The 23580-nt window shown below is 42.2% G+C and overlaps 1 protein-coding gene across 15 annotated transcripts in view; it reads right to left on the bottom strand.

Moving 5' to 3' along the window:
* The window catches only part of eif4g3a (eukaryotic translation initiation factor 4 gamma, 3a), a 49814-nt gene extending 26428 nt beyond the window's left edge, over nucleotides 1-23386 (bottom strand). For 2 of the 15 annotated variants that reach the window (XM_071495379.1, XM_071495381.1), the window contains exons 1-9: nucleotides 22485-23386; nucleotides 14283-14352; nucleotides 11382-11549; nucleotides 9662-9754; nucleotides 8441-8473; nucleotides 5389-5409; nucleotides 2803-2979; nucleotides 1185-1296; nucleotides 838-941 (exon numbers count right to left, since the gene is read on the bottom strand). In XM_071495379.1, the coding sequence (XP_071351480.1) occupies nucleotides 838-941; nucleotides 1185-1296; nucleotides 2803-2979; nucleotides 5389-5409; nucleotides 8441-8473; nucleotides 9662-9754; nucleotides 11382-11549; nucleotides 14283-14352; nucleotides 22485-22648 (942 nt within the window). In that variant the 5' untranslated portion in view covers nucleotides 22649-23386. Of the gene's footprint in view, nucleotides 1-837; nucleotides 999-1184; nucleotides 1297-2802; nucleotides 2980-3076; nucleotides 5357-5388; nucleotides 5410-8440; nucleotides 8474-9661; nucleotides 9755-11381; nucleotides 11550-14282; nucleotides 14353-22484 lie in introns of those variants that run through there. The other 13 variants (XM_071495374.1, XM_071495376.1, XM_071495373.1 and 10 more) reach the window with 11 other exon arrangements.
* Nucleotides 23387-23580: the final 194 nt, after the last annotated feature.

Raw genomic sequence — 23580 nt, 5'->3', positions numbered from 1 at the left:
CTTAAGTAGTACAAGAATTTTAGGGGCGCAAAGACAATTTATCAAATAGGTGTTTTTCTACAATAAAGGGATACAATTGAATACAAAAAGTGTTAGGTACGTTATTATTTATTTCTGGATTAAGTTAATAATTATGTAATTATGACATCACAATGTTGATACTGAACAAATACTGAAGGTCAGGGTTCAAAAATATAGTTTAAATTTAAATTAACGACAGGTCATTTGTATGAACTAAAGAAATGCTCAGTTCATCTGTGGTTGTACAGTGGTGTCACAGAGTGGAGCTTGTTCCTCATCTCTGACAAGTGGTAACAGTGGCGTGTTGCGAGCACACAAATCGACATCAGCTAATATTATTGAGAGCCGGAATGACGTGCCACCGGCAGCGTAAGCGACTTAAATGAGTTGCTGCAGCTGATGTATCCAACACTACTAACGATTATTAGCATCGGAGCTTAGTGAACCTTCCTTCCAACCTCAGTGTCTGAACTCAGTCACTGCGTCACACGATTAATATTTTACTCTCACTTGCCAATTTTCACTGCCTTATGTGGTGGGATAGTATAGAAAGTCGATTGAACCAAGTAAGTCGTCTCGCCTGCTTTGAGCTCAGCCAGCGGTCCACAGCAGGACTGCACCTATGCAACGTCATGTAATGGCGACTTCATAACATTTCATAAGATTCTGAGGCAGCGGTGGCAATAAGTTTACAGCATCAGACCGCAGCTGCAAAGTGTATGTGGCAGAAAGACTGCAGAACTGAGAGATTAAAGTGTTTTATATCAAATGTTGCATCTAGGGGAAATAAAAGTGAGGAACTACTAAGATACTCACTGTTTTCTTCTCACGCTTGGCTGGTGGAGGTTGCTGTGGTGTAGGCACTATGATGGAGGGTGAGGGGGAATACATAGAGTGTCCTTGGTAGTAGGGTGGGCCAGCTGTGGGGACGGGAGCAGGGACAGAGGGTGAGACAGGTGGGTGGTACCTGAGGGGATCTGAATGAATTTGTGAGAAAAGAGAAGAAAAGAGATTTTAGTAAAACACCATTCAGCTTCCTGCTCTGGGGGCACACAAGGCTGACAGTTAGTGTGTATTTGTGCTACTGTGTGGAGAAAATTCAGATTTAAAATGTGATGTGGGAATAGTGCTGGATGTGTATCTATGTTGGATGGATGACTCACGATATGGGGCAGGGTAATCCCCTGGCCCTGGACCAGGATAGAAGGTGCCAGACCCTGGAGGCTGCACAGAATACTGCTGAGGAGGTCCCACATAGGGCGTACTGTGGCGAAACTGCAAGTAAGGAGGACAGGGAGAGACGTATTAACACATCATCAGCAAGGACAAGATACTGTACAAATGTAATTTTAAAAAATGCTTTTTTTATTTATTTATTTATTTTTTTTTTACATTTTTTAATACATTCAAGGGATTTTTTTTATTATTCTGGACCAGTGTTATGACCTGTATTTCTAGCAGTAAGTCAAATCTAACCAATACCAGCAGCAACCCAAGAATATTTTCTCTGCAGTTATTCAGTGCAAACAAAATAATCTCAGCTGCATAATGAAATATTTTTGCTTAGTTTCCACATAATGCAAAGGATAAATGATAGTGTTTAAAGTTCTCTGATTTTTATGATGACATATACAAAAAAGGCTTTCATAAATCAAATATGCAGACATAACTATAACTGCAGCTAAAGTTTGGACAGGTGTGATTAAAATTATAGACAGTAATTTTTTTGGGTCTGGCCGCTTCAGCCCGTTTCCATTCCTTATGCCAAGGTAAGCTAACCAGCGACTCGCTGCAGCTACACTTCGAACATATAGACATGAGAGTGGGATCAGAAAGTGAGTAAGCACATTTCCTTCTATCATGTGAGCTAACCAGAACTAGAAGCAGCTACAGAACATTTGTGTTCATTCACTACAACAAAAAAACTAGAATGCCTCTGCCGCTCAGACTAGTTTCAGATTAAATCTGTTTATCCAGAATCATATAAAATATGAACCATTTGCGTGAAATTTTATTATAATTGCTGCGTGAAGTCTTGAGTAATGGCTAAAAAGTGTTTTGTGAGGTCACAATGACCTTTGACCACCAAAATCTGATCAGTTCATCCTTGAGACCAAGTGAATGTCTGTACTAAATTAGAAGAAATTCCCTAAAGGCATTAGGGATTACAAGGCCAAAACCACTTTTGTGAGGTCACTGTGATCTTGACCTTTGACCACTGAAGTCTAATCATTCTGTTCTTGAGTCCAAGTGGAAATTTGTGCCAAATCTGAAGGGATTACCTTCAGGAGTTCTTGAGATATTGCGTTCACCGGGCCAAAATCGTGTTTTGTGAGGTCACCATGACCCTGACCTTTGACGTCCAAAATATAATAATGTCATCCATGATTCCTAATGAATGTTTGTGCCAAATTTTAAGAAGTTCTGTCAAAGCGTTACTGAGATATCGTGTCCACGATAATAGGACGGACAGACAACCTGAAAACAATATGCCTCCAGCTCAGACTGTCGCCGGTGCAGAGGAATAAAAAGAAAAAAAGAAAAAAAAAAAAAACACAAACAAACCACACAACTGCAGTAACAAAGGTGAAGATCAAATATTTTATACTCAATTTCCATATCAAATCTGTAAGATTCATTTAAGAATCCATGCTCATTACACTAAATTAACAGAAGAAGAATGTCCTTACAAAAACAAGGCACACATCTGGAACTGCTACATTAAAGCAGAGTGAACGACTAACATCAATTTTAAGACTCAGTTCAGTGAGTTTGTCTCACCGGTGGGATGTAGTACTGTGCCTGCGGGGAAGGGAAAGGCATGGGTGCCATGGTCATCATGATTGGCTGATTAGCGGGGTAGACAGCCGCTGTGGGAGTCTGCGAGCCAGGCCGTATGGAGGGCGTGTTTGTCGGGATGGTGGGCCTGGCAGTCTGCATCTGAGTCCTCTGGAAAAACTGAAGTTAACATGTGAGAGAAACACACAAACAAAAAAACACATGAAGTACTATCCCTGAGGCAGCAGTCTCATTTCTGCATGCTGCCATGCTTTACCTAAAATACAAACAAGTACAGTTTTTCAGATGTCTTCTCCATGTGGGCACATTTCTCACAATGAGACAGCCTGGTTTTTATCAGCAGCTGAAAAAAAACAAAACAAGACACAGCGCCACAAATTTCTCTGAACTCTCATCAGTGCTGCAGACCATTAAGAACATCACATTTCAGCCACTCTGAGGGAGAAACTGCTGCATGATTTTCAGGCCGATGTATACAACTTTACACTACTTTTAAATGCTTCTATAAAACAACCCATAATCTCAATGAATCACTTTTCTAAACCTCTCTAATTTGGGTTTTTAAATAGTAACTGCAATGTTATGAATCCATGAATGCCATCTACAAATTATGGAGCAAAACTCTTGGTTTAAATATTTCCCCTACAATGATTTAATCAACTCCACAAAAGCCTCAAAGCATGATTAAGTAATTCATATGGTAGGTTTAATAACAGACACGGCACATAATTGGAATCAGTGTACTGCATTGTGGACTCTCTTATTTCTTCATTCAATCACAGGTGCCTGTACAAGATTATGACCTCTGATGAAGTTGTGAGGAAGGTGCACATTAAAAAGGATTGAAGTGGTGGATTATGATGGTTTAGGTTTGCACAGGTTTCCCGAACTGAATGGAATCTGGCTACAGAACTCTGCTGTTGTCAAGGGACCTTTGTGGTATCTTAACCTGATTTTTTTTTTTTTTTTTTTAAAAACACCCTGGTAACTTACAATTACCAATAAGAGTAAAAAAACTAGAGTGTGCTTGCATTGAAAGATGTAAACAAAAGCAGATTTCTCTACACTTTAGTTCACTGTTTGTTTTGTTAAGCGTTTTACCTTTTTTTTCCTCTTTGAAGTGCATTAAATAAAGATTTTAATCAAGTTTTCATTTTCATTAATCAAACTCCAGTATGGTTTCCACTTGACTTGACCAAGAGTCATGTCCTTTAAGTGATGAAACCTGATGCCACTTGCTGCCAAGGCAAATAGGCACGGAACGAGATCAGCTAAAATTTGACATCTATACACACTGACACTGGTAGTTTAATGCAGTTTGTCTGTGGGTGATTAGGTTTTTATGTCTTTTGAATTTTGGTGATTAAAATTTAAGCTTTCACAAAGAGAAGCTAATTAATTTTCCTACAGTTTGATAAGCAGCAAAGGAGTCTGAAGTGGTTTTGTAAATAAGCTGCACCAGACTCCACAGCTGTAAAAAATAAAAGCTCTTGGACTGCTCAGTGGCTTCAAATGCCTCCTTTTGTGCCTGAGAAACTTGGCGAACCTTGCATTTGTACTCAAAGTGACACATGGCATGTTTGTTCATCAGGCAGCAATATGGCCTTTTCTTGTGCCTCACAGAGCCCTGAAAGTGAAGGAAATATACTGTAGTGACTGCAGCCACAATGACTTCTATGCAGCTCATGTCTCAATCAGTTAAAAGTTTAGTGTTTGACGGGCTTTGTGTTTTTGACAGCACATAAAATTTAATGCAGGCATCTCTGTATTGCCGGCCTGAAGAAAGACCAACACCAACAGCTGTGACCGACTTCCAAACAGCTAGAGCTCAGGTTGGGAATGCCCAGCCACAGTCACGGCTGTGCTCCAGGGAGGGAGAGCAGAATAAACAATGCTGTAAAACCATCTAAAAATACTCCACAGGGAAATCACCTTTAACATAATAAATCAATTTCAATGGCTTTATTGTAAACAGCCCTGCGGATATCTCGGAAATGACCAGGAAACTGTTCATTACCAGCAACATGAAGACAGTCTCAGTAAAAACTGCTGGCAGGGCACGAAACATGAAGTCAACAGACAAATCTTTTCAACACGGTCAACAAAAATGCATTTGGTAACTTAGGTCTAAAATAATCACTGAAACAATAAGTGTACTCAACAACAAGTAGGTCCAATGGGTAATCCATAAAATAACATGACATATTTCCAACACACTTTATCACATGGACATGAAAAGAAACTAAAAAACACTTATCTTGGGGAGTTATATACAATATTGCTTTCATTCTGCATGCTGTTCATCAAATTATGCAAGCTCATTAAGGATGAGTAATGGATGGAGCAAAAATTACAAAATTATGAACTGAAAAGTCCAGTAATGATCCCGTATAGAATTAAAGACAGGACATAGGGATGCAATGATGATACAGAACCTCTGAACTGAACATTCAGTGAAAATGAGGGGGATGAACGGGGTTAGAAGTTAGGAGGGATGGGATCATTTCAGGATGATCCTCATCATGCCATGCAGGTCTGAGAGACTTTGAACACAGAGGTAAGTGTTACCTGGATGGGCCTGAATCCTCCCTTGAGTATTGAAAGCAGGAAAGAGAGAAAAGCCAGTGGGAGACTGCACTGGTGAGACTGAAGCCCCAATACAAAAACAAGCATCATTCACCCACACACACACACACACACACACGAAGGCAGGAAACTATCCAATTAGTTCCATCTACCTGACACAGTGACTGGTCCTGAGCGATCGGAAAAACACAACCCAACACATTGTTAAAGAAACTGAGAGTAAGGGTTAGTTTATCACTGAGTGGGTGGTAGAGTGGAAAAAGCTGAGAAGTCACAGTCAAAATGTTGCATTTGATTTGTGGCCACGTGCTACCCCAACACAACATCATATAAGCCTCTCTCATCCAAACGCACCCTTTACTTCAAGGGGTGTTTCTTCTCTGTGCAGCTTCAGTCTGTGCATCTAACACTCCACCTCTTGTTTTGCCAAACTGGCGTTTCCCAGCCCCAGTGGGATCTGGCTGTCACCTGCGGCGCTGACTTAGCAACAGACATGATGTTGAGAGGTGCAGGCCAGGGAGAGTTACAATCATCCTCCTATCATAGTAAACTGATGGGTGTCTCCTCACTGCCCTGGTATCTTTGTATTTATGGCAAAGAAAAATTACAATGTTTAGTTTAGTGAAAAACCTTTTGTGCGTCTATGTTTTTACTGTATAGCAGAGAAATAACACACCGTGAACTCTGACTGATGCTGTTGCCAGAGTGAGCCAATCATTCCTGTCACTTGAAACAAACAAGGTCTCCTACTGCACTGAAGCTTTAGTGTTGTCCCTCACTGCGAATAAAAGCATCTGCCAAATGAGTAAATGAAATGCTCACAACCTGAAGGGTGTATGTTAAACTGGAAACGCTAATAAAAATGTATTTTAAGGTTTTACTATTGTGACATTTCCATTTCAAGGCCAGTGAAGTGGACACGCTCATTGGTAAAATGAAGATTAATATAGTCATTTACACTCTGAGGAGCTCTCCGGAGGAAGCTACTGTCCTTTGTTTTTGTGCTTACTGTAATTTCCACTAGCTTTGACCTTTGGACAGACACACACACACACACACACACACACACACACACACACACACACACACACACACAAGCTGTGACTGAAACCATAAGAAGTCAGTTACTCTAATAAGTGGGGGAATAAAAACAAAATAATGATGACGCTTGTTTGAAGACAGACTTGCGTTTTTGGCCAAAGGAATTAATTTTCTGATCTCTATGCACCCCTTTACTGTGCATTGAGTGTGTTTCAGGAAGACAATGGCAGTTTTCTCCATCAGTATAAAAGCCCACTGTTCAGCTACATCTGCTTTCTGACTCCACTTCCGTGGTGGCACAAGAGATCCCAGCGCCAGTTTGTGACAGCCAGAGAATGCCAGCAAACACACCCGACACACTTTGACACCATACTATTAATAGTCTGTTGAAAATTTGTCCACACAGAAGCATCCAGAAGGTGAGGATGTTAGACAACCACTTGTACAGGGCCCATACTAGGGACTAGGGGTGTGAATAACACATCAATCTTAAGAGTGGGCAGCTGTATGAATCATTACAGCATGAATCAACGAGCACAAAGATAACAGGAAGTCACATGGACTGAATGTCAGCACAGTGACACGTCAAAGACTCTTAGCATCAACAAGGTAATAAACAAACAACATAAATACCACACTACCAGACATGAATGCATTAACTCACCCCTCATAATCTAATGACACTGGTTCATAAAGTGTCAGCTGTCTACCAGGATCCAGAGTGTAACTTACACAAGCCTCAGCCATGAACATAGACAAACACTGGAGCCGGTTCACACAGTTGTTCCCGCCTCTTTCCTTGATTGTAGCATAACATGACGACCACTGGCTACTATCCCTTATAACTTTGTCTTCTTCTGCTGTGAAAATTCAGTACTACCCCTTGATTATAGAAGTTTTCAATAAGCAATGAGAAATAATCAGCATCCAAGGACAAATGCTGAGAGTCATGGTTGTGAAGAAATTTAGACCGTAAAGCCCCCACCCAAACAACAATTAAACAGCCAATTTAATTACAGTACCTTGGTGTAATTACTGGAAATAAAGAAACCATGGTCTCATGACAGTGTTGACACTGGAAGAAGTTGGACAGATTTAGCTACACATGCACAAAAATAACAATGTCCCTATTTCTATTTTCAGGCATAAAACAAATCAGCAAAATATCCTGGAAGACCAGTGCTGATGGTTTATAATGTCTCTGCTTTGCTTTATCGAAACAACATCCTGCTGCACATAAGAGCCCTTTGGCATGTGCAGCACCACTGGCACTACTCGGGCTTTATTGATGGCTGTTCAGCTGATTGACTGTGTCATGATGCAAGTGCAAAACAGCTCCCAGACTCCAACAATGAGCTAATTTTTCCCATTTTGTTGTTAACAACTAGACTGACTTGCTCCTGTGCTCAAAGCGTAGAATACACAACGCTGATCAGCCTGTGCCTGGCTGTAGACTGCTGTGTGAAAATAAGAGACGACTTGAAGAGAGAGTAAAAGCCAATCAAGGTTGTGTCATGTGAAAAAGCCTTATAATCACTCATCATCAAATATATCATGTGGAACGAAACCTGGAAGAGTCACAATAATTAGGATACATCCTGTGCTAGAGGGTCACTGGTTCCACTGAGATCAGCTTCATTACATTTACTCCTGACAGACGATTTTAATTTATTCATGTCTTTGGAATGAACCAAGACCAATCTCACCACACAAATATACATGAATAGAGCAAAATCACACCCTTCAGGAAGCAGCTCTGAGCACCTGGCTGGATATCTTGATTAAGTTGAAGGAAATCCATTAAAAAATAAAACAAAACATGATAATCAAAACCTCTTTAACTTTATGCATCAGCTTTCAAATCTGAGACTTTTTTTTGAAGGAACAGCAGACGCCCCACGGACAACCCCTTGCCAGCAAATACCAGCAAACTGGTTTGATGGTGATGATGCGAAAGGGGGAGCAGGAGGGGCGTTCAGCGGGGGTAAATTACCTGATGGTGGGTTGGTCGAGGGCCCGTAGCAAACTGGTGGGGGGAGGGAGGAGAGGTCCAGCAAGGAGATTGAAGCAGTGATGGCAAAGCGGGGGAGAAAGAAAGAGCATAAGAGAGACACAGAGATAAGATGAGTGATGGAGGCAGATGCTCGAAAATACAGTACAAAACCACAGAGCAACAACGCTTTAAAGACACATGGCGCGTGATGCAGCACACAGACGCAAGTCGAAGTGCGCATTCGCAAATAGTAGCTTGTTAATTTTCACTTGAGGTACCAGATAAACTGGATTTACAGGACAATGCAAAGTAATTTCCAGCGTTCTCAGTGGCAAACCTTAACCATTGTATCCACAGATTAAAACAAGACTTCCTATATGTGTAAATACAAGTCTGGTTAGTCTTGCTCTCCCGAGGGACACTGGGCAGGAGCCAGTCAAGATGAATAAATAATGTTACTGAGTGTAAGCTGGAAAAGTCACTATGACATTTAGATACTTCTTACTGGGCTTGTTGTGGTGGCAGATTTTTCACAAAAGATTTTAACGTGCTACTCATCATAAAATGTCTTTGTTTCAGCTACACTACACAATATAAGACAGAACAGCTGGGAGTAAACCTTATTTTAAACCTAAATTAACTCATGACTAATAGAACTGGGGCAAAGTTGCGCCACATGGGCTGTCACCTGATGTCTGAGGGAGGTTTGGATTTGCACTAAAAATGACTGATTTAATCAGACAAAAATCTCTACATCTTCTCATCCATATCTTCTGGCACCACTCTGAAGACCAAATTGAACCCTTTCTTCTGCAGCCAAATGCTATTTATTTTTGAGGCTATCACATTTTGCCACGGTCATTAATTACAGGCTACATTGCTTTGGACTGAATGTGCAGGGCTTTTCAGATGGAAGTTAAATGATGGAAGAGAAAGAAGGGGGAAAATTACACCATTGTAGACTGTCATGTACGCCATCAACGATACAGCGCCACCACCGGCAACTAGCCTCTGAGGAGACAATGAAGGAGACTTCATTAAATAAATATTATGTTAAATTGCTTCACTGCTTTGAGCGGCTCCGTGTGGCCTCTAAACATAAAACCCCTCCATCACCGGCTCAATGAAACCCCAACTTTCAATAACAGCCGCAGTAAACCACAAACTGTTTCGTCTCTCTGAGGCGGTTGCACGTAAATCTAAGACCAGAGGAACACTCACCGGGCGACTCTGTGGCTGTGCATTTATTGGCTGTGTCTGGGGAGAATACACTAGAGGGGCGGAGCCAGCATTTTGTCCAGGGTTGTATGGAGACTGTCAAAAGAAGAAATGGAAAGATGGACAGAGAGGGAGAAGGTTTGTTACATACTGACCAGGAGCTGTGCAGCAATCAGTCACTGGTCATTTCATTAAGACATTTCACACTTAAAAGGACTAACTGTAACATTCCCTAACAATACACCAGACATCACAACACTAATTTACTCTAGATGCTGCAAGGAGAAAATGTTTTCAATTGAGGTTTATGTACTGTGCAAAGATAATTGGTCCCCCGAAGGACTGCAAATCCTGAGTTCCTTTATTCTTCATCTAGTGTGCAGCAGGGCTACGCAGTCGAGGTTTAAACAGATACTTACTCTCATTCTTCTTCAAGCTGCTGCTGGTATGGTTGTGATAATTTCAGTTTGTGCTGGCTGACTATTAATAGAGGGCTGGGGAGAGACTAGAGCTGCATTAGGGTGAGGTAGTGGGGCCATTAGGCTGTAACGGTAAAGAGGACCGTCTAGATTCCTCGCAAGCACAGTCACATACTTCCAGAGAGGCTGAGTCAGAGTCAACACGCTCGTAAAGGAGAGCGACAGGGCGGTCTCCGATGCCAGCTTCACAGCAGCAGCGTCATTCTCTTCATGATTAGTGGTAACACTGAGAGGTAGAATGTAGGTCTAACCATTTACAGGCAATGCTTAAAAATGTGACACTACTGCTTTTATAGGTCTGTGCAGTAACAGACCTATACACCTGAACTTAGGTTGAGCTAATGATCATGACCTCTGGGTGAAACGGCTGTCGCATATGACATGACTATCAGCTGATTCCTTTGGATTGCTTTAACCATAACACTGACAGAACTGTAGTGATCCTTCCATCCCGTGGGAATCCCACAGTGACACAACCCTTTGCAGCTGTACACAGTAGTCAACAAAGCGGAGTGTGTTCAGTGACAAGTGGTTTGTACTTGTTAACACAGCTAAAAATGAAAATATATCTTCCAGGTGCTCTGCTTTCTACCCCTAGTCCTACAGCATACAGGTCATATACATATGAATGTGTTTGTACATATATGTGTTACCCCTGCAATAGACTGACAACCTGTTTATCTCCATTTTGCCACATGCATGCAAGGCTTAGACCCTCCTGACCCCTATCTGGATTAAAGATTCTATATAGAATACAGTAGATATATGCTTGTCTATGGGCGGTGGTGCACAGGAATTGTTCTTGAGCTTAGGAATGGTATGGAAGATGACAAATAGGAAAATAAAACATGTAAAAAGCTGATGTAAGAAGAGAAATAATACAGGTTAGGGGTAGGCAATATGGGCAGAATTAACCTCTGATACAATAATTATAGCATCTTCTCAAAATACTTACTTTAAATTGTGGAAGAAATCTTGTGATTAAAAAAAAAAAAAATTCTAAAGTGTTTAAATTCTTACAAATTTGCTCAAAAAAAACCTTTTCATTACTTAATAAAAGATGTTATAAATATATAATAAATAATAATACATATTAGATAAATATAATTATATCAGGGAATGATAACTTATAGCACTGAACTCTCGCCCAGCCCTAACACAGGTCATAAAAAGTAAGCAGAGAAATGGACAGACCACACATAAATGTGCAGAGAGGATGACGGCGGACACAGTGACAAACTCACCCCTCCGCCTGCCTCCCAGCCCTTAGGGTAGCGATATTGGGAAGCTGTGGGTACTGATACCTGAGAGAGCGCCGGGGAGTGGGCATGACCTGGCGGTGTGCCCGCCAAGTTAGGGTGTCCCTTTGTGATGTCGTGAGCAGTGTAAGGAGGGCCAGCATGCCTGGGTACCTGTATCACACCAACAGTGAGTTTAGACAGATACACAAAATGATATATAGACACACACAGACACACACCGATGTAGAGGAGGAACAGCAGTGGCAGGATTTCACAGTCATTAGTCCTCCCCCCTGCTAGGGAATGTAAATTAAGCGCTCCAGGATTAGCCCCTGTATGTGTGCAGAGGTACAGAGCTGAGCTGTGGATGGATGTTGTAGCCTGCTGCGGTTGGCTGAAGACCGGGCTCTGGCCTCTCCTGCAGCCCGCTGTGCCAAACTATGCAGTGCAAGGATGTCTGGGCCTCATATGGCAAAACTGGGTCAACTAATCACATTACATTCCCACTTATCTGTGATAGACATAGTGCACCTGATACAACTGAGTCATGCTAAACAAGCCTCATCGATATGAGCCAATGGCGTGTTCAGGGTAGGCATCAGCCGAGTGAGCAGTATGAGGCAGAGATGAGATTTGACTCAGCTCTTAGCCTGTGGTGTGGCAGGACAGGCCCTGGCTGCTGCAGCTGTGGGCTGGCACCACTGCAGGTGCTGCTTGTTGCTGCAGCAGGCCTGACACACCAGGGAATGAGACAGGATACCGCAGGAAGAAAGCAGGAGGCAGACACTAAGACAGACTGGAAAGCTCGGCAAACCTCCTCTTCTCTCCAGGGCATTTTTTTCCCCTCTTACGGAACCTGGCCATTAGAGCTTTAAAGGCAACTGACACTAAGATTTAAAAACATCTCTAAATGTATTATATTTACATCTACCTTGGTACTACAGGCAATATTCTGTACAGCTTCTATAGTACCAATCCGATCTGCATTTCTCCATCTTCTCTGTGTGGCCCACTTCCCTCAGATGACCTGGGATAAAGCAACTAATCTAGCTGCTGTTGCCAGGGGAGGAGCCTGCTCTGCTTCAGGCAAGTGCCTGATTCTGAGGACATACAGAGTGATGGGATGGGGGAGGGGAGGCAAGCGGCTGTATAGAGGCTGTACATGAGGGGGGGGGGGGGTGTGTGCAAACCCAGCATCCACTGCACAAAAAACTGTCTCATGTCATGTGCAGGGTTTATTTCCACCAGTGTCATCATTGTTGCAGCCTACCCCCCCCCAAAGTGAACTTTCAGGGCTAGAAAATCTCATAAAACTTCCAATGTTTCCAGTGCTGTTGTATTACAGTGGCTAAACGAGCTCACAGCTGAATGGCCCATCTTCAAGCGTACAGTGACTTTCTTTGTTAACGGCTACCTACTGTTAACACCCCACATTTCAGAAATGTTATTGCTCATCTCCTTTGTGGTGTCAGATAATCAAAGTGGCAACTCTGCAGTATACTGCTATGCTTATAAATGCCAGATATTATAGAAATAAAAGCACCACAGGGCTAACAAAAACACACAAGCAAATATTTCCCCACAAATGACTGCTACCATGTTGGTATTACAACACCACAAATGTCTGAGCGAGTGCCACAATTCTATTTATTTAGTCAGCTCAGTTCATTTTGTGTGAGAAAAAAAAAAAATCTATAAAATGTGAAAAGGAAATCAATATTCTCATCTTCCACATTCTGTGGTAAACATTCATTTAAAAGATTTTCAACAATAAATAAAGGGGTAGCTATGCCTTTAATGGTAGGATTGTCACTAATCTGTATCCTAGTCTATCTAGCCCTCGAACAAATGGCAGCCCTGCAGGTAAATGCACAAACGGCTTATCAGAGGACGTCCAGAACTGAAGATGAGACGACAAATAGCCCTGAAGTTCAGCCAAGAACATCATATAGAAGTAGATTTTTTTTCTAATTGTCAAAATGAAGCCCCTAACTCACATGTTGTTGCTACAGGAAGGTTCAAATAAAAACCAAGAATTATGACAACTATCTCACACAGGAAATGTTATTTAACCCCTGAAGGAGTAAGTGAATGGCAGAGATCCCCTGAGGTTTCCACAGCTGGCCTACTGCAGTCAGATCACAGCATCTTCCTCCTCTCGTAATTGAAAAACAAACAAACAAACAAAAAAAGAAAAAAAACACAAAAAAAATTCCCTCAAATTCCCTCAACCTCTACTCAACCTCCAGCAGGGATTAGTTTACACTTTTAAAATAAAGTATTTTTATATTGTTCAGTGTCAAAAATTATGAATAACATATGTTGTGACTGTTATGTTGAAATATTATAAAATATAAATAAAATATTTTAAAAATTAAGGAGGCACTGTGATTAGCTGCACTTGCTAAAACAAATCACCTCTTATGATTTTTTTTGGGGCTGAATTATTTACAATCATTACCCTAAGGAATATGCTGACACGTAGGGAGTTTATAATATATAATAATAATAATAATAATATTAATAATATAAACTTTATTTATAGAGCTCTTTTCTAAACCCACACCCCACAATATTCTCTTTTTTTTTTTAAATCAGTGGTTGATTAAATATTAAGTAAGTAAGATGCAGCTCAGTGGCATCAAAATAAACCAAAAACGGAACATTATAACCTTCATAAAGCTTTATAATGGTAGTGTTGTAGACTGCATTAGTTTTGCCCAGGGGTCCCTAATAATCTGGGAAATTAGTATATGTTTTTGGATAAGTCATGGTAATAGTGTAAGCAATTACACTTTGCATACTTTGATTGTATACAACTACATCCAGCTGTGTGTGGGACATACAGTATCTGTACAGGTGCATATGAACAGTATGTGACTGGGGATGCAGGCAGTGACTCACGCTGTAGACTGCGACTCCAGGCTGTGTGGGGAAGATTCGGTCATCCAGTGATGGCTGAACCCGTGGGATTCTGGAAAAGATGCGTTAAGGAAAACTCTAAAAGTAACTGGAGACCTGCATTTCACTCCAGATAAGATTCCCATTATATTCACGCAAGACATATTACATGTACATCAAGTCCTAACATTGCTGACTAAACCACACGAGAAGCCTTGGTATGTTTCAAAGTTTCCCATTTAGCAAACAATGATGTAACTCTGCTGACACAGTTTCATCTTACAGTTCAGTTTTTATGCAATACATTAGCTGGTTCAAATCCAAAGGGCTTTCCTCAAACCCTGATAGCTCGGCTAGTTGGATCTCAAGGATCCCCCAACCACCCCGCCCAAAATGCCCCATCTCTGAAAGTACACTATGTACCTTCACCATTTTGCAAGAGTTAAAGGGAAAATCTGAAATGGATTTCTGGACTAGTTCAGGCAGGGGGACAGACAGAGCAGAAGATCAGACAACTGCTCACCCCCTTACATGGTAGCAGCTAAGATACAAACTAAATTCAATATTAATTCTCATTTTCTTATGCTGCAAGGTAGAACAATAAAAGATCAAATAAAAAACCTCCTGTCATGACACTGAATAAGCCTATAACACAAGGCTTTAGTCAGGCTTAGAACAGAAGATAACTTTCTTTAAGGCTCCTAAAACATGTAATAATGAGAGTCACTTAGGAGACATAAATCAGATGTTAGAGGAAACAAAAGAGGGAATGTGTACTAGCTGCATAGGAGAGGGAAGCCCTGTGGTTAGTAACCTGCTCAAGCAGTTGTCTGTGACAAGACATGCTCTCACACTGCTGGTCACATGATTTAAGGGAAACCGAACGTCTGTCTTTCTTCCTTTCACCCAAATCACGCCTCCCTTTGCCCCTAAGCCCTCTTCCTTTACTCTGCTCTTGCCTGCAGGGGCTGTCATCTCCCGGCCCCCTGCCAGCACCTCTACTTGTAACCGACAACACAAGAGGGAGACGGGGAGATAAAGAGAGAAAAGAACCATTTAAAAAGAGGGCTGCGTTTCAAAACGCAGCAGCACAGCAGGAAGCATTATCTGTTTCATTGCCGGGGATTTTGGAAAAAACAACAAGCCCATCCCCACACACACACACTACACACACAAACAGAAATTAGGAGTAATTAGAGGTTCAGTCTCTTCACACTCGCATGATAGTCTAGGTAAAAAGGAGCACAATTACACTGTGCTATGGGCAATAGAGGATTTACAATTTTTGCTTCCTTTTAGTCAGAACATCTCCCATAGTGAGAGTATCACAAAGACTGGTTTTCCTATGATTCACAGATGACCTGTGATGGTCTGAAAAACCACGATGTGGTACATCCAAGCCACACAACACAGAGGAGGAGAAAAAATAAAATGATAGTAATAATAATTGGCAAATATTTCTTGACCCAGGTCTGGTGGGTGACAGACAGGGAGCGAGACGGGGAGGAGGGGCTATCAACAGTGAGGCAACCTGATCTGTCTGCTCTATGTGACCACTAGTTGGCAGGGGCAACTGTGTCAGTGACTGTAAACAGAGAGCAGGGAACGAGACGTAATCAGGTGAAACCACGGTTCAACCTGCTGGAGCAACAGGGCCAATTCCATCTGGAGGTCAGGGGTCGTCATCAACAGCAGCAAGGGAAGGAAAAGCAAAGGCAAAAACGACAAAGTGAGACAAGAGACAAATCAACCAGGGATTTTGGCAGACCTGATCATCTTATAACTGCAGCCACACTGTAAACACTAGAAACTATTTGAATGGCTCAAAGCCAGTATGCAGATTTCTGTCATCTCAGAAGACAAATGCCTTAGTAACTGCAGAGAGCTGTCGTGCCGCAAACCAGGTGCTGTTCATACATTTTGATGGAAATCAGGCATTGCTATTTCACTGCACAGTCATGGTTAAGCAACACAGCGAGAGACACATTTAACTGCATAACTTATCCAGACTTGTTTTCTCTCTCACAAAATCACAGATAAATAAAATACTTTATTGATCCCTTAGGGAAATTCAAAAAACATCTGTATTATTTCCTGAATGTTTACAATAATTAGCGAGCATCATGGGTATCAAAGATACAAAGAGAGATATGATATACGATTTATTTTCTTATTTTTGCAGTTTTAAGTTGAACTTCTGGTGGTGGTAAAGCTACTACAGGTGCCTGGAAGCAGCTCACAGTAAGTAAACAACATTTCCTGAGGTGAAATACAACTTATGTCGAACCCTCCGTGCGGGGTGGCCAGGTAACCAGAGGCATGCACACACTTTGCAGGCAAACTGTGCTGCATGCATCAGGCACAACCATGAAAGTGGCTGACTGCACTAATTAGACATCAGTAATTAGTTTGATCTCCACTTAATTTTCTGCATGAGGAGAGAGGGTGGGCACAATGTCAACTTAAAGACTTACAATGGGGATAGTGTTAGTGTAAATGTACCTGTGACATCCAGCTGGACAAAATTAAACCAATCCTCTGAGAGGAAGTGCAGTGTGTTAGATAAGGGAAAATTAAAGGTACACACTCATAAAGGAACTACACCTTAAGGATGTCCGCTGTTCAAACTGAAAGGACATCTGACGTTTGCGTATATACGACCAGAAAAGGCACTCACATTTCAAACAGGGTGTCTACCTCCTAAAGAATGCCAGGCTGCCTTGTAGTTTATTGTGAACCATATAAAGTCTGGTACCCCAGCCTTAAATGTGCATGCAGACCCTACTTCCCTGAGGAGATCATAAAGTAGCTTCAGCCACTCCTCCTTGGCCCCTGACCCAATCTTGACCCGTAAGCCACATTTAGGAGGGAAAAGCTGCTGCTGGTCCAGCTTCATCATTAGCTTACAGTAAAGCCACTTAAGTGCTGAGTGTATGAGAGGCAGAGAAGGGGGGGGACAGGAGGAGATACAGCCTTACAAATAGCAGGGGTGTGATCAGGAGGATGCCATAGCTCAATAAACTGTAATCTGCCATTACTGAATAAATAAATGAATAACAGCTGTGTAGTTAACAACCTCATCCCCAAGTGAAAACCACTTGAAATATCCAAGAAACAGAGGCGGGGGGAGGGGGTCAGCGAGAGGGGAGCTTTGTTTGTGCTGACTTAGCTGCTCTGTAGACAAATATCACCTAAATCAAATAGTGATGTTTGCACAGGCTGATGGTTACACACAGGCAATTTCTTTGCCACAGCAAAAAGTCTTGTGTCACATAAATATGGTGGAAATTTCAAATAAACCTAGAGGAACTTGCCATGTCACATTTGAATGATGTAGTCTACCTGGAAATCTCAGTGCAGTGTTCAGAGTGGAGGCACAGGAAGTGAGTGGAGACGGCCCAGATGGTGCAGACACAAACCCTCCTTCCCCCTGCTGGCCCACTGGCCACTCATTCTCACACACACACACACACACACACACACACACACACACACACACACACACACACACACACACACACACACACACACACACACACACACACACACACACACACTCTCCCTCTCTCTCTCTCTCACACTCACTCACACACACACACACACACACACACACACACACACACACACACACACACACACACACACACACAGAGTTGGATAAAAGCACAGCTCACAAAGCTCGCACTGCCTGCCTGCTGTTGCTGAGACTGCTCTTTCACGACAGTATGAACAATAGTTGGTAGCTTGGTGGATTCAACTCTCACAAACCAAATCTTAAGCAACAATGGTTCTGGATGGTTGTAGCCTAGAATGCATTTGATAATGTTATTAATTTAAAGGGGACAGATGGTCAGTCTGCACTTCTAAGGAGGTGAATGAAAAAAATAAATATCAAAATAATAATGTTACAACAACGTGCTCTTTCCAAGATTCAGAGGGTAAATCCACTTTCAGGTTAGTACTACTATGGACTTCAGTAACTAAAAGCACGTAATCATCCTAAAGACATGAAGGTGACATGAAAAACAATGTTTTTTGACCTGAAACAACTGCACATGTCCTGCACAGGTGGAGCTTCACTTATTTATTGAAGAGTCAGTACTAATGTAAGTTTATGATCTGCACAGGTTGAGTCTGCTCGCGACTCTCCTCCAAATGATGGTGTAAAGACAAAAACATTGTGTCCTTTTCAGACATACATGAGAACTTCAAACAGTATGTCTACACTGTATATTCAGTATTAATCCATCAGCAGCCATAAATGCTGCACTGCCTGTTGTGTATCTCTGAAACACTGCAAAAATGCATTAAAAATTATTTAAAACTACAGCCCTGGATTCCTGTAATTTAGTCAGTTACCAGAAGTAGAGGAAGCAACTCTCGACACAACTACTTGAGAAAATTTGAATTAATTTGATTGTGTGTACGAAGACTGTGTTGCTGAACTGTGTGTGTTTTATATGAACGAAAGTACACTGACGGAGAAAAGAAGAATTTACTGGATGCCTGTAGACGACGGCCCACAAATAAAGCAGTTAATTAGCTGCGGTACATTGTCACTGTACATGCAACACTGAATTGGTGCATTTGTAAAATAAAACATCAGTTCTTGCTCTGACAAAAAATATTAACACAGTTTTGGCAAAAGCTGTAGCACTACTTGCTGACAAGTGATTGTGAATATTGTGAACTCCACCAGCACGGATAGAGCCTCACTGTGTGGGTGGGATGGATCTCGAAATGCAGAGTTCACAGTAAATATCAAGGGCTGTAAGAGAAGTTGGAAGCAGTGCAACTATAATCAGAAAACCAGTCAGTTTTTCACTAGTTACTGGGTGGATTTAAAAAGCTTTTTCTATAGTAAATAGAGGTGCTCATTCACGAGTGGAAAAATGATGTGAAAATGTAGCTCCAGATAAAAACACCAGCAGATCACTTACAGGATATCTTCTTCAACAGGCCACTCCCTCTCTGGAAAGAACAGTCCTGCATGCTGGCTCATAACAACTCAGCAGTTTATTTATAACATCCCACAGTCAGTATCCTCATGAGAATATCTTCTCATGCAGGCTGCACACACCTGTCCTGAAATACAGGACTACTGTGCTGTGTGACCTACCAGCTGGGTCCACACATGACGTAGCTACACCTCATAACCAACTGTGACTGCATTCCTGTCTCACTGGTTATGTTAGACTTCTCTGCTCTTTATTGGAAAATGCTGTCGTTCTTTTGTCCAAACAGAAACAAAAACCATGAAGACAAAGAAAAGAGAAAGAAAAAGTAGTGAGCCTCTTCAAAGAGATGAAACTACTGTGCCATGAAAGCTGAGGGGTTGGAAGGGGTGCCCAGACAGACGAGCAGGGGGAAAATGGGGAGAAGCCCTCAGTTTTCTCAGCTGGGCCAGCAGTGGGATGAGGTGAGCTATGGGGGGATGGAAAGAAATAAGGGAGGGCTAGAGCAAGCTGGGTGACCTGGGCTTTTGTTGGCAGATGGTGGGAAGCGCCACCTTGGCCTCTCGCATTGAATGTTAAGCAGCACTGCCATTGTCTGGCAAGTGCAGCAGCAGACGCATGCGCTGGGTGTTTCTCTGGCAACCAGGAACAGTAACAAACTGACACCCCCCCCCTTGCAATGCACACATAAACGCCTCACCATCCTGCCACTGAACCCCTGTGCATCTTAGGACTCCACAATCATACATGCCAACATCCTTCAAGTGGGAATTCCCATACACCAGAAGCTCAGGCCAGACAGTCACATGCTCCCACACTCCAGACCTCTGAGGTCTAAGGAGAGCGAGAGGTCAGACAAGTGATGACACTCTGGTCTGTTTTCATACCGACATGAAGACTGTGTAGCTTGTGATGTGGTCACTAAAAGTTGGGGGTCATCTTTTAACAGAGTTAAACTAAGATCACAGGACAAAGCAAACTAGTTTTAATTTTCACATAAAGTCACTCATTTCATAAATGTACAATTCATTCTTACTGTTAACTCCCCACCTACTGCATATATAATGCAGGGATAAATCATAGTTTATTTTACTAAAGGACATTCCACATTCAATATAGTACACTAAAATAGCTTCAATGTACAGTCTCCAAAATTACCACATAGTTGAAACAACATTCCTCCAACACTTTGTCAACAACAAAACTAACATGATTCAGTTCATAAAAGTAGGATTTTAATTGGAGGGTTGCTGCACTGGATTAAAAAAGTACACTAGATAAATGTAATTGTAATGGCATCAATGTACTGTCACTGTGTATTGTCCACCCCAACATGAGCATAAAGGTGGGCTAACTCTAATCTTTTAATAACATTTAAAAACTTAAGCAATAAGAATTAGTCACAAGAAGTAACTGTAACTGTGCTGTCAGGCTGCGTGCTACAGGTTTGCCCCTGTCCATCTAACAGAGACACTGCTGCAACTACATCAGTGGATCATTGGACACAATTTCATCAACAGGCGTGAGAAACTGCATAATGTGATACAAAATCAGACTTATCACTTTGGTCAATGGTAAAGTTAAGCTAAGTGAGAGTGATCACAACAAACCAAAAAGCCAAATAAAAAAAAATATGTACAAGAGGTCTGATGTCTCCTACTTTAAACCAGAAATATTTACCATTATCCTAGTCACTGCTATGTATCCCTATCCCTTAAACAAGACAGTCATTAAGTAAATGGGGAGAGTGCAGCTCTGTACTCAACTGGTGAACACAGGCACTTACAATCATACAGCTGAAAGTAGGTTAAGCAAATTTAACAGTCATTGCAAAAGCCTGGAGAGTCAGAAGAGGACATGGCACAACAGACAAAGAGTCCATTATCTATTGTGTTGTTTGATGTTCTCATTTAATCCACAGACAACACAATTAGATCACAACATACTGTAAGCAAGAGAGGGGTTTCATACTGCCACATGCCACATTCACCTACTCACTGCTCCTTGCATATGTCAGGAACACTGGGCGGCTGAGATCATGGGTGGCAGGAAATCAGGTTGAGACATCACAGCCCAGAGCTAAGCAACAACAGAAGCTGTCAGATCACAAAAGACACATCCCTCTGCCGCTGACAGTCAGGAGACATCAACCTAATCCTCCCTCTCACACTACTGCCACCATGCTGTAAATAAAACAGGAGGTGACATAACCAGTGACTTCATTCCACTAAAAGTAGGGTAGAGTAATATTGGTCTAGCTCTGCGTGAACTCAAAGGTTAAGGAATAATCTGGGGCAATGACAGCAAAAAGCCACGACAGGAGATTCTGATAGAGCCCTACATGCAATGTTAAATACCTGGAGACAAATATATGGCAGAGGACAAGACACAATTATGATCCGTGAAGCAAGTCTGACACGTTTATCATCCGATGGTGGTTTAATAATCTGTTTATACTAAAGCAAACAAAGACGTTAATGAAACTAGCTAGCGACTTTTTTTTTTTTTTTTTTTTTAAATGCTAATCTATGCAAGCTATCTGGGCCAGAGAGAGCTCACCGGCCCAGGCACTGACAGGCCTGTCAAGGTGCACAGGAACTCCCCCTCAAAAGCTAATAATATTTGAAACGGACACGGAGGTGCACCTCTTCCGACCCGGGCCTTGTGCAGACTGCATTAGCCCCCTTATTAAACCACAGGTAATTATCCTGAAATTGATGGAGCTTCCTACTCTGCGACGTTGCATTCACTGACATGTGCACTTGCTAGCCAAAGAGCCTTCTCTTAAATTAGCAGGCTGGTGCTGTAACGAGGCTAATGCACCTTGCTAACCAACAACGATAACTGAACAAAGCCGGCAACCGGTGAGGCAAGCCCGACAGCCTGCCGGTGATGGAGCTCTCCTATACTAAATATTGTCATCTCATTTATAATGAATATATAACACCACTATGTTCAAATTGAACCCACGTCTAAACAAAAGTGTAACTAAAGGCAGTAATGTAGCGTCAACTCCCAGAAACCAAACTGACATTTCCGTTAGCTATGACAACCGGCTCCATAAGCTAATGTTAGCATGCTCGGCTAGCTAATTGTCCCCTCCCCTCCCAGCTCCCTCCAAACGAAACCATCATCCCCGCATCCAATCCTTTATTATCTATCACTAATAAAACTGTAATATGTGCTACTCACAGAAGGGGAAGTGAAATGCATAAAACCACACATCCATGTTACCCAAGTCAAAGGATACTGAGGTGGCGGTACAGCGCCGGGCTGAGGAGCTGTTGGGGCTCCCGGCGGCAGGGACCCGGAGGTCAGGGTAGCCCGCAGTTGGCTCGACGGAGAGGGGCCACTTCCAGGTCCGCTAACTGCGACAGCGGCTTGTTTGGGGACCACTTTCGGTGGCAAACTCATCGCAAAAAAATCAACAAATAAAAACAATACCTTAATAAATACTGATACAAACAACGCCTAGCTTGCATGCATAGAGCAAGCGTAGCAGATTCTTGAAGTAGGCCCCAAATCCCTTTAACGAACTGGGATAACGAAGCTCGAATAGTAACACAAACGTCTTTTTTCATGGAAAGTCGCTGTTCGGATCAGCGGTGCTATTCATGGGGACGGTGGGAGGTTTAGCCTCCCTCGCCCGTCCGGAACCTCTGCGGATCCGGCCCGGTTCGCTTCTTTCAAAAGAAATAATCGCCACGATCTTCAGCCTCCCTCGGCGATCTACCTTTTCTTCTCGGCAAGTATGTTTTCTATCATTTTTTTCTCACAGAGATGAGAGACTTCGCCAACATGGCGTTGCGGCCGCTTCCAGCAGTCCGGGCAGGACAGATGATTCGGCAATTCTCGGCCAGTTACGGAATCGCTCGGCTAATCAACTAACCTTCAGTCAAATACAGATATCCATACATCCAGACATCCAAAGCATGGTTCACGTTTCTAAATAATGTTTTTTTTCTTTCTTTCTTTTTTCTTTTTCTTTTCTTTTTTAATTTTCGCTTTCAGATTTACATTTTATTGGATCAAAGTCTATTAATTAAATTATAATAAATTTGATTAAAATTTCTATCGTTAATGACTAACATATTTTGAGGCATAATAATGAAAATTAAATATCAAAATTTCAACTTGCACAAATGTATCTGGTAATTTGCATGTATGATGCCCCTCTCCTGTGGCGGACGTGAGTGGCTGAGACGCCTCCACATGCAGACACCAGCTCCGGTTGAGTGTGCGCTCTGCACCGGCTGCGGCCTGAGGGGCGGACCCGTGTGCACGCAGCAGCATCTACCGGTCACCCGGCCGCCTCACAGCCACACGTTTGCGAGATATTTGCGGGA

The sequence above is a fragment of the Trachinotus anak genome, unplaced genomic scaffold (genome assembly GCF_046630095.1).
Source record: "Trachinotus anak isolate AG129_WGS33_773 ecotype Australia unplaced genomic scaffold, CSIRO_AGI_Tana_v1 ptg000013l, whole genome shotgun sequence".
NCBI lineage: Eukaryota > Metazoa > Chordata > Actinopteri > Carangiformes > Carangidae > Trachinotus > Trachinotus anak.
This window is presented reverse-complemented; position numbering and strand designations above follow the sequence as displayed.